We start from the raw sequence: 18110 nt of genomic DNA on the forward strand, positions 1-18110 counted from the left end.
ATTTCTCTGATTTTTTTTTACTCTGATGCAACTGAAGCGCAGGATGGGATGACTTCAATTTGTGTTGCGGTGGCCAATATAGTGCCCTAGGCGCCTTTTGCTCCGGATAAGGGTCAAAAAGAAATTAAAAAAAATAATAAATTTTGTAAAATATTTTATTTCCGTAATACAATTACCGGCATTCTTAAACATGTATAATAATAATAACATCCATTTTTGATTTCTTATAATAATAACTTACAAAATAAATAAAATATAATTACTGCACTTTTAGTATCAACAACGTATGTACTTAAAATTAAAAATTATAATGAGTATTAGTTTGGCATCTTACAATGACTTATGTTTATAACCAATTTTATAGATAAAATAAGTACATACAAAATTCATTCAATTCTCCTAAATATTACGTGTGCATTGACAAAAATCCATCACAAAAATCACGGAAGTCTACTACAGGTAAACTTGCAAAAATGTAAAAAAAATTATTGTAATACTCGGATTTTTAAATTCATGTTGGTAAATTCAACTTCAAATTTTACTGACTTATAACCCTTATCCGCACCTAATGGTGCATAGGGCACTGCATCAAATTGACGCAGTGTTATCTTGATCCTTACTTACATGACGGCAAGGTTAGTGTTAAATCACTAATATTTATTTTCACTACTCCCTGGGAATCGAACCCAGCACCAGCACGGTAGCTAAACACGCCGACCATTACACCACGGAGGCGGACTTGATTAACAGACAGCTTCAAATTAATGTTCAAAAAATGGAAGGATACGGAAGATCCTATATCCAGAATCAGAGGACAGAAGGCTAAAGAAGAAGAGTTCGAATCGCCAAAATTTTAACTCTTGAACCTCCGTGAAACAAATTGCTATTTATAGAAATTTATTTATTTATTGGACAATTTATATAGCGCTGTTTGTGAAAAATCACCTCAAGGGCGCTTTGCAATTCACAGTAATTTCAACCTTTAAAACAACATATGTAAATGATAATCTTTTATATACAACATTTTGAGTGTGTCCAAATACTTGTTCACAAAATCTGGATTATCTCCAATTACAGGAGTTATTTTCATATTATTTTTTGACATCTCATCAAAGATGAAGAAGAATATGGAAGTCTGGGCATTTACGGGGCTTACGACCGTCATAGGCTGGTTTGAGTGATCACTTTACACACGTGTAACATTCACCAATTCTACCCATTATTGACAACCACACTACTCAAATTCTTGGAAGTTCTATATATATGAACCAATTTAGAAACCTTGTTCATGAATCACTAAAACTTCACTAGAGACATCTATGATGAGATGTCAAAAAATAATATGAAAATAACTCCTGTAATTGGAGATAATCCAGATTTTGTGAACAAGTATTTGGACACACTCAAAATGTTGTAAATAAATTATCTGGTCAAATTATAAGCTTAATAATAAAAATGAAAATGGTATTTTCTGGCGTTTCTCATGTGTGTGATTATAATCCGGGATTCGGATCTCACATACTAATATAAGAGTTTCTGCTTAATAAAAAGCTTCTTTACATCTCACCAATAGATGTCTCTAGTGAAGTTTTAGTGATTCATGAACAAGGTTTCTAAATTGGTTCATATATATAGAACTTCCAAGAATTTGAGTAGTGTGGTTGTCAATAATGGGTAGAATTGGTGAATGTTACACGTGTGTAAAGTGATCACTCCAACCAGCCTATGACGGTCGTAAGCCCCGTAAATGCCCAGACTTCCATATTCTTCTTCATCTTTGATGAGATGTCAAAAAATAATATAATCTTTCATATTTATTGTAACTGCAGACAGTTGGTAGAATTCCATATTGAACTGTTGGGTAATATATCCTTAATTTAACACAGTTATTGGATTGAATTCTACTTTTATTTACATATATATGGTAATATGTGAAGCGTTTCGTCTTATTAAGACATTATCAAACACTGACTGGTCAGTTTTGATAATGTCTTAATAAGAGGAAACGCGGTCACATATAATATATGTAAATAAAATTATATGTAATTCTATCCAATTACCGTATTTAATTTTGGATATATGTATTACTAAACAATAATTTTCACACATTTGCATTTTATCAAGATATGTATATGAAAATTGTATATATCGATAAAATGTTATGTAGGGTCAAAATATGTATTTGCGATTTTTCACTCTGATGTTTATTTTATATTACCCTGGACTGGTACCTAAAATGCAGGGCTGATCACCTTTCCTTAGTGTGTCTAACCGACAAGATAACACTACTTTATGATTCAGTGCCCTATGCACCATTGGGTGGGAAAAAAGGTAAGAAGAGGATCTTCTATAGAACAATATTTTTGCTGCGATTCACCAATTTGATAATATGGAGGTTTTTTTTGTATATCTTCAAATTCAACCCTCATTCAATTATGTGTAACTATTGAGTTATCAATTAGAGTGAATGAAAAAACAATTTTACTAACATATTTTTTTTTTAAATTCTAAATTTCTCTCCAAGATAATTTCACACTGATTTTTGAAAAAGACTTAAAAACAAAAACATTTATTACTTTGGGCATATCGCCAGAAAGAACGAGAAGAGTCTTGAAAAACTGGTAGTAACAGGTACAGTTGAAGGCAAGCGGGCAAGAGGACGGTCTCCAACAAGATGGACAGACCAAATAAAGGAATTAACCGGATCCTCGCTAAACGCTGCCATCAAGTTGGCCCAGGACCGGGAAGAATGGAGAGGACTTGTGCACCAAGTGCCTGACATTCCAGAAGACCACGACGCTCAGCATTGAGCAAGAAGATGAAGAAGAAAGAAGAAATCAGTCTCATTTTGACAGCTGCACTTTTTTTCAATGAGATTATGTATTGCCCAAAATGCCTTCGAGGTGTAATAACTTTCCTTCAAATATTGTCGGTATTGCGAATGAGCTATCTCAACAAGTGTCAATTTATCAGGACAGCAAAATAATGACTTTTAATTATCATACATTATCATAATACATCACAATGAAATTCAGAAATTCTAAAAAATAAGGCCGATTGAACCACAACAAGGTGAATACAGTCCCTAATATATACCCAGTAGATGAGATCTACCTCCACCTCCGTAGCGCAGTGGTCAGCGCGTTTAGCTACCGTGCCGGAGGTCCCGGGTTTGATTCCCCGGAGGGTCAAAATAAATATGGCCGATTTTCACTCTCATATTTATTTAATACCACCCTGGACTGGTACAAGAAGCGCAGGGCTGATCACCTTGCCTTCGTGCAATTTACGATCAAGATAACACTGCGTCGCTACGATGCAGTGCCCTATGCACCATTGGGTGCGGATAAGGGTAAGAAGAAGAAGATGAGACCACTAAGATTCGTACTTGAGGCTATCCTCCCATTTATTATTTCGACGTGCCCTACGTAAAGTGCTCTAACTACATTTTTGACAATTTGGAGATATTTGGTGTATGTTATCAACTGCCCCGTTATCTACAAATAAAAACGAACAAAAAAATATATATATTAAATAAATCATGCCTAGTTTTCAGGCGTATAAGACGCTATCTACATCGAATTTTCGAAATGAACTGAACTCCTAAGATGCTAACTACTTAATTTTGACAAAGCATAAATTAGATTTATCACATTATTTTACCGTGTTTTTGAATGTATAATACTAGTTTAGTATTTCGGATAAAACCGTTAATTAAAAAAAAAAATTTTGAAAAAATCTTCTAAGCTCTCTCCTGTAAAGTAACAGATTTGAAGATAGAGTACTGTACGTAGGGGGCGTTGATTTACTAGTAATTTTTGAAGTATTTTGATTTTACATCGGTTTTTTTTCATTTTCATGCTTAACTCATTGTAAAATATCTTTAAATTAACCCGTCTGAAAATATGGTCATCCAAAGAAAACTTTCCTTAAAGGATTATGAGCATACATGAACGCCCGAGCTTATAATTAAAGCCCAATGACATTTATTTCTAAAATGGCACTTGTACTGCCATCTGTGGTCGTATTCAAACACTAAAACCTAACTTCAGATTGATTATTTTTTTGTTTTACCCATGACATTTTACTTAAAACAAAGTTAGTGTGACGTCAAAGAAAACCTTTTAAATATAAAATGGATAATTTTGATATAAAACATGCTTATTAATCTAAGTATTTTAGTTTAATTCAAGAAAATATGTTGCTTATAGCATTGACCATGATAAAAAATTATAAAAAGTAAAAAAAAAAAACAAAACAACTCACTTGATACAGTTTTGTCGCAGAAACTCACTCCCAGACAGGTTAATAATAATATTTATTATTATTATATTTTCAATCACATATTATTATTTTACGTTCCTGTTAAGTTGGCTGTTTTTGAGATAGCTTATTCGAATGTTTATATCATAACATGATGAATTTTCAGCCTTAAAAAGACATCAAATCAAATTCTATTTACATTATAATTAAATTAAATTAAAACACTGTTATCAATATAAAAATAAATAGTATAATACCCCCCAACCCCTACACGCACATATAGCATTTCTTTGAACAACGGAAATAAAGAGTATTCATATAAAAAGAGATGTCATTAGCAGAGGATAGATGTCGGTTCAAAATGGCCAAAAGAACTGTCAAAAAATGCCATACATTTAAAAATTATGACTTTTTAAAAAAAATATATAACTCTTAGAAAAATCATTATGAGCTACAAAATTATAGGTAGAGTAAGAGATATATAGAGGATAATTTTTAAAATACTGTATAACTTCGGCATCCATTACAAATGGTATTTTTTTCATATCTGAGGTTAAGGTAGGTACCCAATCAAAAGTGTACTGCGACGGCAATAAGTTGAATCTGTCAAAATGACAATATCAAACACGGAAAAATTTAAGAAACTGACATTCTGACCACCTTTAAACTCAAATTTACCCATAAATATTCGGGTATTCTGATTTGTCATAGTAGCAACACTCTTATATCCGCCGATCAAAGAAAGATCAATAAGTTTCTGGCACAATTTCATCTTTAGAAATAACAGTTATAGAATTTTACACAGATTTACAATTAAACAACAGTCCTTCCATTGTTCTCGTACAATACACTTACTGAAAGCGGTTTACAATGTGTTTCACCCATCCTCCTTTAGCATTGTCACTGTCGTGTGGACCCGGAACATTGTCTTGTGGGCCAGGAACATTGTCTTGGAGACCAGGAACATTGTCTTGTGGTCCAGGAACATTGTCTTGAGGACCAGGAATATTGCCTTGTGGACCAGGAACATTGTCTTGCGGAACTACAGCAACAGATTCTAATGTATCATCACTCCACGCATACTTGGAAGAACTCGGCAGTGGAATATTGCATTTCTGCGTTTTGGAAAGTGGTGCAGTTAATTTACTAATACAGCTTAATTTGGTTTGGTCTTTTGTGGAATTGTTCAGCTTCATACTGATGGATCTCTGAAATGTGATTGGAGAAGTGTCAATCAGTCCATCGGCCGATTTTCGATTGGCCGAGTTGTTTTTTGCCCTTTGCCCGACCGTGGTCATCATTTCGATTTCTTTTCGGCGCTCCTGGACGGACTTCGTCGCGATTTTATCTGAATCGCACGCGGTCACGCTTTTTGATCGCCTGCTAATCGTAGCTGAATCCAAGCTGCATCTTTCGAAGCTCATTCTTTTCAGCTGGATATTAGAACATCGCCGGACAGACTGGTTCAAATTATCATTCGGAGATTTCGGGGAAGGGAATTGGAAAACATTTTCCGGTTTTTCCGACAATTTGAGAGTCAAATTGAGCTGTCCGGATACTTCATGTTCAGGGCTGTTTATTTCTGAAACTTTTTGAACAGTTTTGATGGAAACACCGCTGTCATTTTGTTCGGTTATCTTCAAATTACTGCTGAGATCTCTAGTCTTTGGTACGAACCTCAATCCTTGTTTAGCGGAATCATGCTTTAAAGTTGTTTCTGCAGTTTTGATGACTGCGGGACTTTTGATGCTCGGTTTGAGAAGCGGTTTGGCCGGAACGGGAGGGGCAGTTTTTACACCGGGGAGTTTCGTGAGACTGGAAACCTTCTGCGACGTTTCCAAAGTATCGCGTTTGCAGATCAATTTTTCTAAATCTCTCGTTTTTTCTTTGATAATTGGATTGGGCTTGAGATCTTTGGCGGTATTTGTAACATACTCAACAGTGTTTAAATATGATGTACTGGTTATCACGGGCATTTCTTGTTTTGTCACATTCTCCGTGACGGATTTAAAAGTGGAAGATGCTTGTATCAAATTGTTTTTTTTGGTTAAAATACATCTTTTGAAGTCATTGGATGCATTCCTTTCTAGAGTGCGAGAGTTTTCATCCGGGTCACTGTAAATTGCCGAATCCCTGAACATTTCATTCCCGAATAAATTCTCTATTTCGTCGAAAGACTTTTCGTAAAAACTGTCATCCGAATTTATTTTGAAAACAAATTCTTTAGGTTGCGCCGCAAGTTTCTTTTCTTCTTCAATAGACTTTTTCAGCTCTTTTTTTAGCAGTTCTCTCGCAGCCTTCTGTATTTCCGTGTCTTTATCTTTGATGACTTCCGATTTGCTCGCAGTCGCCCTGTATAAGAACGAACTGTTTCTACTTCCTTCATTGCTCGCGTTGGCGTACCCTTCACTGGAGGAAGTGAAATGTGAGGAATTGGACAGCAGACTATCCGGTCGGAGAGCGTTCTTGTTGATAAATATATTGACTTTATCCAGATCAGAGTGAGATTCTCCGAGGAAGAGAGCTTTGGGGTCCGCATAATCCGACTGAGCTATCCTCGCCCCTAAGTGGCGACTTCCTTGCTTATAAATTGGCAATTTGTTCAGGTCTTGTACAGAGCTCTGGGCAGACCTCAGGCCTTGGTTCAAGGGGGTGGGGAATTGGACGGACTGAGACATCTGTTCCACGTTCGCAACGAGACTATCGGTGGACTTGTACGGCGATGTAATGTTGTTGCAACTTTTAGACACGGAAGATAAGATATTCCCCTGTTTGTAACTGGAATTGACAGAGACATTTGCCTTTTCATCGTCCGGTTTGGTCACGAGTACAGTTATGGGATTCTTGATTTCATCTTTAGAACTCTTGCGTTCATTTTTGTTATCGCCATTATTTGAACTGATTTTCAAAGCTTCCGCAACGTTGCTTTCGTGCTGTTCATCATTTATGATGCTCTTGAATCTCTGCATTAGATTTCTCGACGCAGTTGTCTTTTTACCGTCAGTTTTTTTGGCATCCTTGGTTTCTTTTTCGGAATTAGCAGCCGCGGTCGTAGTCTGCTCTTGATTGGACCGGCCCTTCAATTTAAAACGGTTTAAAACATTTTTGAGCGACAAAACATTCGCCGTCGTTTTGTATATCTTGTGCTCCGGATGCACGGACGCCGGAATGTCTTCTTGAGAAGCGCAATTCTGGGATTTTTCATTCATGACTTCCATAGACGAAGAGATGGACTGGTCTAAGAGCTGACTGCCGAGAAGCAGGTTGTTGTTGGAGCTGTTCAACGTCCCCAGATGTTGGCTCCGCATTTCGAAGTTGTTTTTGTAGCATCGGTCTATTTCCTCTTCCAGATCTAAAGTGGATCCGCTGACGGAGTCGATAGCTTCGTCGATGCCGTCTCCCTCCGCGAAAGATCTCGAGCTCCTGTTGGAAATGGTGAGGTCGCACGGGAATTTGAGGGCGGAATTATCGTCCCCTTTGATGAATCTTTCGATGTCTTCGTAACTGATCTCGCTGAAGTCCGAGGCAATGGTAAAGGGGCGATCGGACTGGAGAACTTTGCCCTCTTTGTTCAGATAAACTTTGTTGTAAAACGACGGTTTAGTCTTCACCATCGGTGACGCAATTTCTTCCGTTTCGCTCAAGTTGACCTGAAAACTTCGCGGCAACGATCCGGACTTTTTATCCCTCGGAGTGGTAAAATGTTCCTTTTGGCTTTTCAACCAAATTTCCGGGATATTGGGGCTCTGAGGCCCGTTCTCCGTTTCCAAATAGTCGTCGATGTTCACGTTGTTCAAATTATCTTTATTTTTGCGGGCTTTCAAGGCGGGATTTTCGATCACAGTGTCGTTTGAGATTCTCTTCCAAACTTCGGATCTATCATCGTAATGCTCGACAACCGGCCTGTCTCGGTTTCTTTGCTCCGAATCGACTTTGTCTCTTACAACCCTGACTTCTACATCATTCTTCACCTTCTGAGGGGTGGAAGAAGGGACTGCGTATTCTCCGTTATCCTCAAAATCACTCAACTTCTTAATGGTGCTAGGAACTTTGTAAGCGTCGATGTTTTTATTCCCGTCGAAACAGAGATAAACATAATCCGACTCTGACAAGCTGACTCTGGTCTGTTTGCCAAGGGGAAGATCAATCGAAATTGGTGCAACGACCGCCGGGGCATCATTTCGAAGAGGGGCAAAGGTGCTCAGGCGGGGAACTTCTTTGGAAGGCGACTTATCAGCAACTGGCAAAGAATCAATAACCGGTTTATCAGACACATTTTTCTCCGGACTTTGCACGAGTGTTTCGTAAATGTGTTCTTCCGCATGGTGTCCAACATTGTTGCCATCGTTATGTTGGCTTCCTGCACAGTTAGGTTCTTCTATGGCTTTTTTGAAGTCAGTTTTATGTTCATTTTCACCGTTGTCGGCATCGCTATCTATGCTGTGCAGTATATTCTCTATGGCGGAAGTTTGCCTCCCGTACTTGGGTCGTATCTTGGGTTGGCCATCCCTGGTCGGGATCATGATTTTCTCCGGATTGGAATGCGACTTGAGCAGCCTTTGGTGTCTTCTGTTTGTCGCGTTGCGGAACTGGTGCCTCTTCAAGATCTTCTGGAACTCTCTGTTTTGCATCAGGAGTTGAGATATGATTTGTTCCAGTGGTTTTTCATGTCCGTCGTCGCAACTCTCCAAGGTATCGTCTTCCGGCTCACTTTTTTTCGGTGAAGCGCTTCTGCTGCGTTCTTTCTTCTCGAAGACTTCCAAATGATTCCCCGATACCTTTTTGACGAGGGTTTTTTCTTTATTTATCTCGTTTTGTTTGAACGAATCGGTTTTTTGTATTAAGTTCCTGTAGACTTCTTCGTCCCCGTCTATACTTGGTGCGGAAGCGCCTGCGACAACACTCCGGGTATCGTTGGACTCCTCGCCGTTCTTATGGCTGCTGATAGTGTTGATGCTGTCGGTCGACTCCGAGATGTGGAGCACATTATCCGTCGAGAAATCGGTGTAAAATTTGGCCGTGGAGTCTACAGCGAGATGCCGAAGAGTTTTGGCTCTATTTTTCTTGATTTTAGAAATTTTCTTCGGCACCGTTTTGGCATTGTACATTTTAATTTCCAGGTTATTCAATTTAGCCTCTGGTTTTTTAGCTAGCGGATTAGCATCCCTGTCGAGGGATCGGGACTTGCGTTCCGTAGCTGATATCGGCGCATTTTGCGCGTCTTTTCGTTTGCAATGGAAGCTTCTAGAAGTAGCTCTGCCGCAGTTAGAACAGATCACGTTGATTCTCCCGCAATCTGCGCATCTGCCTTCGAAAGAATCCTTTCTCAACTCTTCCTGGCTCTTTGCGCATTTGTTCCTTTCACTCTCGACTGATTTCTTCCAATCTTTAGGATCGAAATTGATATTGGACATCCCCGGCTCGGATTTTCTCCTGAGTGTGCCGGAAGTTTTGGGAACATTCAGTAAGGTTTGGGAATCGTCCTTAGACACCCTTTTGATTTTGGGCTCAGCGGAATGTTCGCACTTGGCGGACGATCCGATAGCTTCCGTACTATAATTCAAACTGTCTTGCACGGTTATGTTTTCACGAATTTCTTGGCATTTCAGACATGTCTTTTTGAGATTGATACTATCCCTGTTTCTGAGTCTTTCTTCCGGGACTTCGAGCATATCCAATTGTTTTTTACTGAAGTCGTTTGCGGTTTTGATTCCGGAGCCGCCGCATCGTTGGCAACTAGAAGTTTTGGCTATATCGTCCGTGGATAGATTGTAATCATCCGGAGTAGACTTTTCATAACACTTTGAACAGGTTCTTCCGGCGCCTTCGGAACAATTTTCTCTGCTGCTTCGGTTGTCGATATGAAGAACAGATTTGCCGCAATCCGAGCAACTCTTCTTCATATCAAAACTGGTGTCCATCGATGATTGGCTTTGCATGTCGGAAGCTTCACAATTGTGATACTTGTATTCGTAATCGTCGCATTCGTAGTTGGAATCGGAGAAGTTGACTCCGTCTTTGTCGAGTTGACAGCGTTTGCAGAGGTAGATAGAATTGCCCTTGCAATCGGAGCAGAGATACCGACTCAGTCGTTGGCTTTGACAATCTGCGCACAGTTCGTAGTTGGAGCAGTCCACATTTGTGCAGGAGCTGTGGCAGTCGCAGATGTCTTCGTCGAAAGCCGAGTCGGTCCTCATACTCTTGTCCTTGTCTAAACTATCAATTTCTCCGGTTCCGTCGGCATTCTGTCCCTTTCTCGCGGAGCGTTTCAGTCGATGTCTCAGTCCAGACTCGAAGGATTTCCTTCTCTCCCTGTCGAGCTTGCGTTTCTCCAAGTATTCCGGCGCGGATAGTTGCTTCCTCATGGATGAATGAGAGATCAGAGTGCTCGACTTTTCGGCGAGAATATCATCTGAAAAAAAAAGAAAATTGATTATTTAAAGAGAAGTGGATGGTGAAATGATTCCTGGCAGTGTTTCTCTGGATTCACAAGTTTTGTGTTAGCACATCATGCATACGTTTCGGATCAGATTACCAGAATGTAGTCCATAAAGACATATAACACAATAACCCATGAAAGAATCAAAAATATTAATCATATTAGTTTACCATCGGTTTTATTCTGTCCGAGTTGCATGACCAACTGTCTGGCGTGGGACGGTATGACGGCCGTATAGTTCTCAAGTATCACCTGGAAATAAAAATATTTAAGTCCTCAAGTTTCGTATACAAATGATAAAATTTAAGTTCTCAAGTATCATATTCAAATACATAATAACATTTGATATATTATTTTGAGAAATAATTTTTGGTTCATTTCAGGGTTTATTTTAGTCATAAAATAAACCCTGAAGAGGGCAACAGGTTGTTGCCGAAACTAGTTGGTCGTTAATAAAAATGTGAGTGGATAAAAAAAAAAGGTCTTTTTATTTCTCAAAATAATACATCACTATGATCCACAAAGCTTTACATATTCAAAAAAAAAAATTAAAAAATAAAAGTTGAGTCCTAAAGTATTATATACAAATAATAACATCAAAGCACTCAATTATCACCCGCAAATAATACACAAATTCAAAATACACAAATTTATCCGAGAACAAAACAATGATAAAATGCCAAACATTTTGCATTCAGCAAATTTTCAAATACACATATTTATATTTTTTAAATTTGGTCACCTTACCCTTTTGAGTAAGAGCGTCCACTCCCTCTTGTGCTGTATGCTGCGAGCTTGTAGGGTGACCTGCATTCGGGGACAGTCAAACGGGATTACGTGGAAACTCAACGGCTGGCCTTGTATGGACTCCACAAGCATCAGGTTGTTGCACTAAAATAAAAAAATTAAAAATTAAGTAAATGTTTGACGTTTCAATAATATTCTGCAAAATATGACTATTTTTAAGAGAAATATTTGTGTTTTTTTTATTATTTAATAAAATAATTCAATTTCATACTATTTCTGTGAGCCTAAGTGGCTTATTATTAGAAATAGGTATCAAATTGTTGTACCGTGGGTTCGAACCCAGAAACTCAAAAGACTGAAAGTCCGCGACACTAACCACGGGACCACTACTCCACACATATAGTATATACAACATTTTGAATGTGTCCAAATACTTGTTCACAAGTCTGGACTATCTCCAATTAGGAGTTATTTTTTACATTATTTTTTGACATCTCAACATGGATAGTCATTTACAGGGCTTACGACTGTCGCAGGCTGGTTTAAGTGATCATTTTACTTTACACACGTGTAACATAACCAATTCTACCCATGATTGACGACCACAACTTCCATATTCTTCTTCATCTATGTTGAGATGTCAAAAATAATATGAAAAATAACTCCTATAATTGGAGGTAATCCAGATTTGTGAACAAGTATTTGGACACACTCAAAATGTTATTTCTAATTTTTTAAAATTTCCTTCATTGGCTAAAAATAATACATCGCTCACTTTCAAGAACGTCATAAAAAAACTTGATTTTTCAGGAGAACGTTTTTAAAGTTTAAAAATATAATACAATTTATTAAAAATATATATCAAGTCACTTATTGAACTTTTTACTGTGCAACAGATCTTTTTAGGTAAAACCTGAAGGTTTTTTCTCCATGTGAAAAATATTTAGTATATTGAAAAAAATACTTAAACAATACCTTTTCTTCAAAATGCAAAAACAACACTTTCTGCCCTGTAGCGGGTAAATATTAAGTTAAAAATATGCCTCTTTTGCTGGGGTATAGTACATTTTCTGGGCATTCCGAAAACATGCACAACTGAAAATGGATAATTTTTGATTTATGACATTCTTGAAAGGAGTGAGCGACATATGGAGCAGTAATCTATATGAAACATGAAAAAAGGGAAATTACAAATAAAAGTAGGAGAATTACCATGATGTGAGATTTGTACGCCAGAAGCCCATACTCCTTGTTCTTGGTGAGGAGTAACATCTTGTCAAACAGGAAGGCGTGCCTCATCGCCTTAGCGCCAAAAACCCTGCAATTCAGTCAAAAATACAAGATGAAGTCCTTCCCATTTGAGTAGCATTTTTTTTAGATGGGAGTTGCATGCCTCGCTTATTATGTACAAGGTTTATTGATTAGGTAGATTTTTGTTTTTTATTTGCACACAATATTTCGCAAAGCACACCAACGCATACCGAAATTATATCAGCTATTAAAAAGCTGAAAAACGGAAAGGCGCCTGGTGTCGACGAAATACATCCGGAATACGTCAAGAGTGGCATGGACGCTCTCCTTGACCCTCTGTATCAACTACTTTCAAAGGTATGGGAAGAGGAAAGGTGTCCGAAGGATTGGGTAAACGGGGAAGTTATAGCCCTCCACAAAAAGGGTGATCCGCTGTTGTGTGATAACTACCGTGGCATTACTCTTTTAAGCGTTCCTGGGATAATTATGTACATATAGTTAAGACTTTAACAAAGAGATTGGTACATAATATTCATATAAAAACATTAAATATGTAATTCCTTCTTTTCCGACTTTGAAATGAGGCCAGCACAGATGGTAACAATACTCTTCTGTCCTTAACCCTTTCCGGTCCCCCAAAATTAAAAAAAAATCTAGGTAGACAGTTACATTCCAACTGGAAAAATCTTTTGTCCTCTGCTCCACATACCGTTGTAATAGATACGAGTCACAAAAATGTAAGCTTGGAATTTAAATAAATAATACTAATGATGAAAAAATGTCTAATAACATCTGACATGGGACCTAAGAGGAAAAATTGATGTCGAATGAGATTTGACATTGGACCAGTAAGGGTTAAGCATCAATCGACCCAACGGGTAAAAATACCTTTCCCTTCCATAGTGTGTTAAGATATGTTTTATTTTGATCTGTGTTGGGAACAGGAGGGATAATCTAGTGTGGACCAATCAGGAACTTGTCAGCATTTGTCCATTGCTGGGAGGAAACCACGTTGCACTCCTCAGGAGAAGACGGACTGCTGACTATCCTCAACAGGCCTTCCATTCCACTAGAAGAGGGTTTGCCATTTTGTGTCCTAGCTTGGTTTATGTCCGGAATAATGAAACCTGGTCACTGGTCAAATAAAATAAATGTGGAAAAAAACCATAGTTATTTTATTGTATAAAATCCAGTTCCACCAAGAAATATATACTGATAACTTCTATACATTCTCAGCATTTCTTCTCCATGTTATAATGGGTAAATTTATACGTTATGTTTCACTCTCTCGCTGCTCGCTGATAGTGTGTGAAGGAGACGTGCATTGACCAGTGCTTACTATTTGTTATTTTACAATTATTTTATGTTTAAGACTTTTTGTTTCTCTATTAGTGTATTTTTATATTATACTGTATTTATGTATTATGTTAAAGGCATTAGCCAATCAATAAATAAATAAATAAACTTATCGAGTCTTTACATATTTATTTTTTTACAAAAATGTTAATTATATAAATATATTACCACTCACCGAGTGAGTTATATACCAATATTATTAACATTTTTGTAAAAAAAAAATAATTGAAAATTACTAACCACAAAGTAAATGCTTTAAATATAAATAATATTGAGAATATAAACTTATTGAGAATTATAAGCGGATTTGATTGGTTTTATTTACCTAAATGTCCCTTCAGCGCATAATTCTCCATAGGTCGTCAAATCCTGTTCGTGCCATCCGTACAACAGAGATTGAATTTCCTGAAAAAACAATAGAGAACAATTTATAATCTGAACTGTACACATTTCTCGTATGACTAAAATGTCGTCTGTCATCGAATGTTACAAAATTGAGAAGAATCTAAAACACACAGACAAAATATTTCAAATATGAAGCCTAATTCAAATGATGAATGCGGTAAATGGTGATAGAGAAACGATTGATGCAATCTATTTTTGTTTGAAGTGAATTTGGGGTAGAAGAAATAAAAGACGCATCCGGGAAAACGATTATTCAAGGAACGATAGATAGAGGTTTCACTGTATCTTCAAAAAAATCATATGATTTCATATCTTTAAAATAATTTTAGTGTATTGAAAATCGCTATTTTGTCGGCGCATTGTGATTGTTCGCAAGATATTGAACTTAGTGAATGTGTTGAGTGATCACTTTATACACTAATGTAACATTCACGAATCTTACATAGAAAGAGAACAGTGTGTACAAGTATCTACAAAAAGAAATTTCATATTTTTAGCATTTTTGAAATTGCTATTTCGTCAGCATCTTGTGATTGTTTGCGATAACTTTATATACTAGTGGAGGGTTCACCGTTTTGGTCATCATTACCTGAACCCTGACTGTGTGCTCGTGGCGTTTCTTCATCTCGTTGATGTGCTGGGCTATTCCCGTCATCTTTTGGAGAGCCAGCTCCGTCTCGCGGCACATGCATTGCTTCACCAAGTTCTGAAAACCAAAAGTCCGGTTCAGCAACACAAAATAAGCACGAAGCTAGGTAAAAAAAATTAAAAAATAAAATACACATCTGCATCCAGAGTTAGCATGTTTGCTGCCATGCTTGAGATCTTGGGTTCGATTGCTAAGGGGGAATAATTCTTTCCAATCTGTATTATCCTGACCTATTTTGGATAACATCCTTAGTGTACATCAGAGTTCGGCCTTTAGTGCATGTTGTTCTGCAATCTTTAGTGCATGTTGGTCCTTGGGTCGACCAAAACGCATGTGATTGACATTTTGCGTAGTTGTAAGTGTGTGAATAGTGCTATTGTAGTGACGTGTAGTGCTGTTTGTATGCTGGTGTAGTGATTGTCCTGACAAAGAGACGGGTACATCTCGAAAACGGTAGATAAGAATCTCAGTGAGTGATTGGTTTAAGCCCAAGAGATAAAATAAGAAATGAAGAAATTAAAAGTAGAACCAGAATAGGGGATATCATGGATCGCGTAGCAAGACTCAAGTGGCAATGGGCAGGATATGTTGCAAGACAGGACTCAACAAGATGGACCCCTAAATTTTAAGATGCAGACCTTGGGTGAATAAAAGAGGCGTCGGAAGACCTCAAAATAGATGGTCTGACGACATAGCCGCTGTGAGGGGTAAAAACTGACTGGAAACAGCAACCGATAGAAAAAATGGAAGGATACAAGATAGGCCTATTCTAGTAGTGGATGACAGAGGGATAAAGAAGCAATCGCTTTATACACTAGTGGAACGTGCAACATTCTGAACATATTGAACATCCATATTGCATTAATTATTGAAACCTGTATATGTGCAATGGTCTTAGATCCTTCTACATACCGTTAAGGTTTTCCATACATTCTTGAGATATGGCCAGTTGTCATGCTATCAGTTGAGCTATTGGTGGAGTATTTATTAAGCTTTCATTATTTATTTATTCCTCTTGAACATAGGTGAGATTCATTACAAATTATTAAACAGTAACCGATAGAAAAAATGGAAGGATACAAGATAGGCCTATTCTAGTAGTGGATGACAGAGGGATAAAGAAGCAATCGCTTTATACACTAGTGGAACGTGCAACATTCTGAACATATTGAACATCCATATTGCATTAATTATTGAAACCTGTATATGTGCAATGGTCTTAGATCCTTCTACATACCGTTAAGGTTTTCCATACATTCTTGAGATATGGCCAGTTGTCATGCTATCAGTTGAGCTATTGGTGGAGTATTTATTAAGCTTTCATTATTTATTTATTCCTCTTGAACATAGGTGAGATTCATTACAAATTATTCCATATAGGTTTTTTAGGAGACAGAGCCTTAAATAACTGGGATGCTCAGACTTCCATCTTCTTTCGTATAAAAGGGAAGAATGATACATGTTTCATATATAGTTGAGACACCTTTAAAAAAAGTAATTTGCTGTGTGAGTGTCCTCTGCATGGATTGAGGGAGATGGCTTGTTACATTGTGGCCTGAACCACTCAGGATTGGGGGAGTTGGATGGATGCCCACCTGCAGAAGGAGGTGGTACTTGAGTATCCGCTGCACCGGCTTGAGCAGGTAGGAGCCGAGCGGCAGCGGGTGGCCGAGCGCGGCCTGGCGCGCGCGCAGCTGCAGCGCGGCGCCGCGCTCGCGGGCCAGGCGCGCCAGCGCGGCCATGGTGTGCGGGTAGCCCGTGCAGTAGCGGCTGTAGATGCGGAAGCCGCCGCTGTGCACGGCGAAGCAGCGCGCGATGGCCACCGCCTGCAGCGAGCAGCCCTCCAGGTGCTCCGAGAACGTCCTGGAATCAGCGCAGGCCTTGTGAAGAAGGATTTCCAACATGCAAAGATGGCCATCAGACTGCTTCAGTACTAATAAAATATTTACATCTAGAACTCATTCCCTCCTCTAACTCAGGCGCCGTGGCGTAGTTGAGTAGACGCTCGACTGCGAAACTGGAGTCGCGGGTTCGATTCCCGCCAATTACAAAATAAATTCAAGAAAGATTTATTTTCAATTGGTCTGGGTTTTTGTGATGTATTTTTCACATTTACCTTCCCTATCCTTACTATCCTACCGGCAGACAAGACTCTAATAGAAGCTTTGCGGGTTATTCCTTTTAAATAAAATAAAATAATAAAATCCGGATTTTTTTGGATGTTCAGAGAATATCCTGGGATCTACGATAAAAACCGTATTATGAAGCAGAGCTGGTAATCCGACTGCTTTAATACTGCAGTCCTTTGGAAATGTCAACAGTTAGATCTCTTTTTCTACGTTACTACGTCATAGATCTTAGAGCTTCTGGATGTTCGGAGAATATTCTGGGATAAAAATGGTCTTATGAAATTGAGAATTTTTCTGTATGTAGAGTTGGCGATCCGACTGCTTCATTATTGCAGTGCTTCAGAAATATTGACAGCTAGAGCTCTAATTATTTTTTTAATACAATGTCGGCCAGAACGTTACGATCAATGGAGAGCGCTACAGAACCATGATTACTGACTTCTTCGTACCTCAGTTGAATGGCATTGATGTGACAGAGTTGATTTCAACAATATGGCGCAACATCCCACACGGCGGGTGCCACCATCAATTTATTGCGGGAAATTTAATTTTGTATAAAAATAATTTTAAAATAAAAAACCTATTTATTTGCCCCAGTCGCCTACTTAAAATTTTAAGCACCGTTTGAGATAACAACTTATGGCTATAACACCCAAGATGGGTGAAAAACCATTAAAAAGAAGAAGAAGAGATAACAACTTATTTTGATATAAAAATTAAATTTTATTAACCGGGCCATTTGAACATATGGGACAGGTGGGGAATAGCACCGAATGCCATAATTTCGACCTGGCGGCAATTCTCTTAACGCCAGCTGTTAAATTCTCAAACCGGAGTATAGACAACTGCAGATATGATTTATTGTGATTGG

The 18110-nt window shown here is 38.0% G+C and overlaps 1 protein-coding gene across 1 annotated transcript in view; it reads right to left on the reverse strand.

The window, feature by feature from the left end:
* Positions 1 to 1793: 1793 nt before the first annotated feature.
* LOC148302152 (uncharacterized) overlaps positions 1794 to 18110 on the reverse strand; it is a 70598-nt gene continuing 54281 nt past the window's right edge. Inside the window, exons 5-11 of the mRNA XM_088272106.1 lie at positions 16706 to 16973; positions 15051 to 15167; positions 14382 to 14461; positions 12662 to 12767; positions 11450 to 11593; positions 10873 to 10954; positions 1794 to 10675 (exon numbers count right to left, since the gene is read on the reverse strand). Of these exons, the coding sequence (XP_088128232.1) occupies positions 5115 to 10675; positions 10873 to 10954; positions 11450 to 11593; positions 12662 to 12767; positions 14382 to 14461; positions 15051 to 15167; positions 16706 to 16973 (6358 nt within the window). The 3' untranslated portion in view covers positions 1794 to 5114. The remainder of the gene's footprint in view (positions 10676 to 10872; positions 10955 to 11449; positions 11594 to 12661; positions 12768 to 14381; positions 14462 to 15050; positions 15168 to 16705; positions 16974 to 18110) is intronic.

This window comes from Brachycentrus maculatus, unplaced genomic scaffold (assembly GCF_059751285.1).
Source record: "Brachycentrus maculatus isolate JH-2025_06_01 unplaced genomic scaffold, ASM5975128v1 h1tg000475l, whole genome shotgun sequence".
NCBI lineage: Eukaryota > Metazoa > Arthropoda > Insecta > Trichoptera > Brachycentridae > Brachycentrus > Brachycentrus maculatus.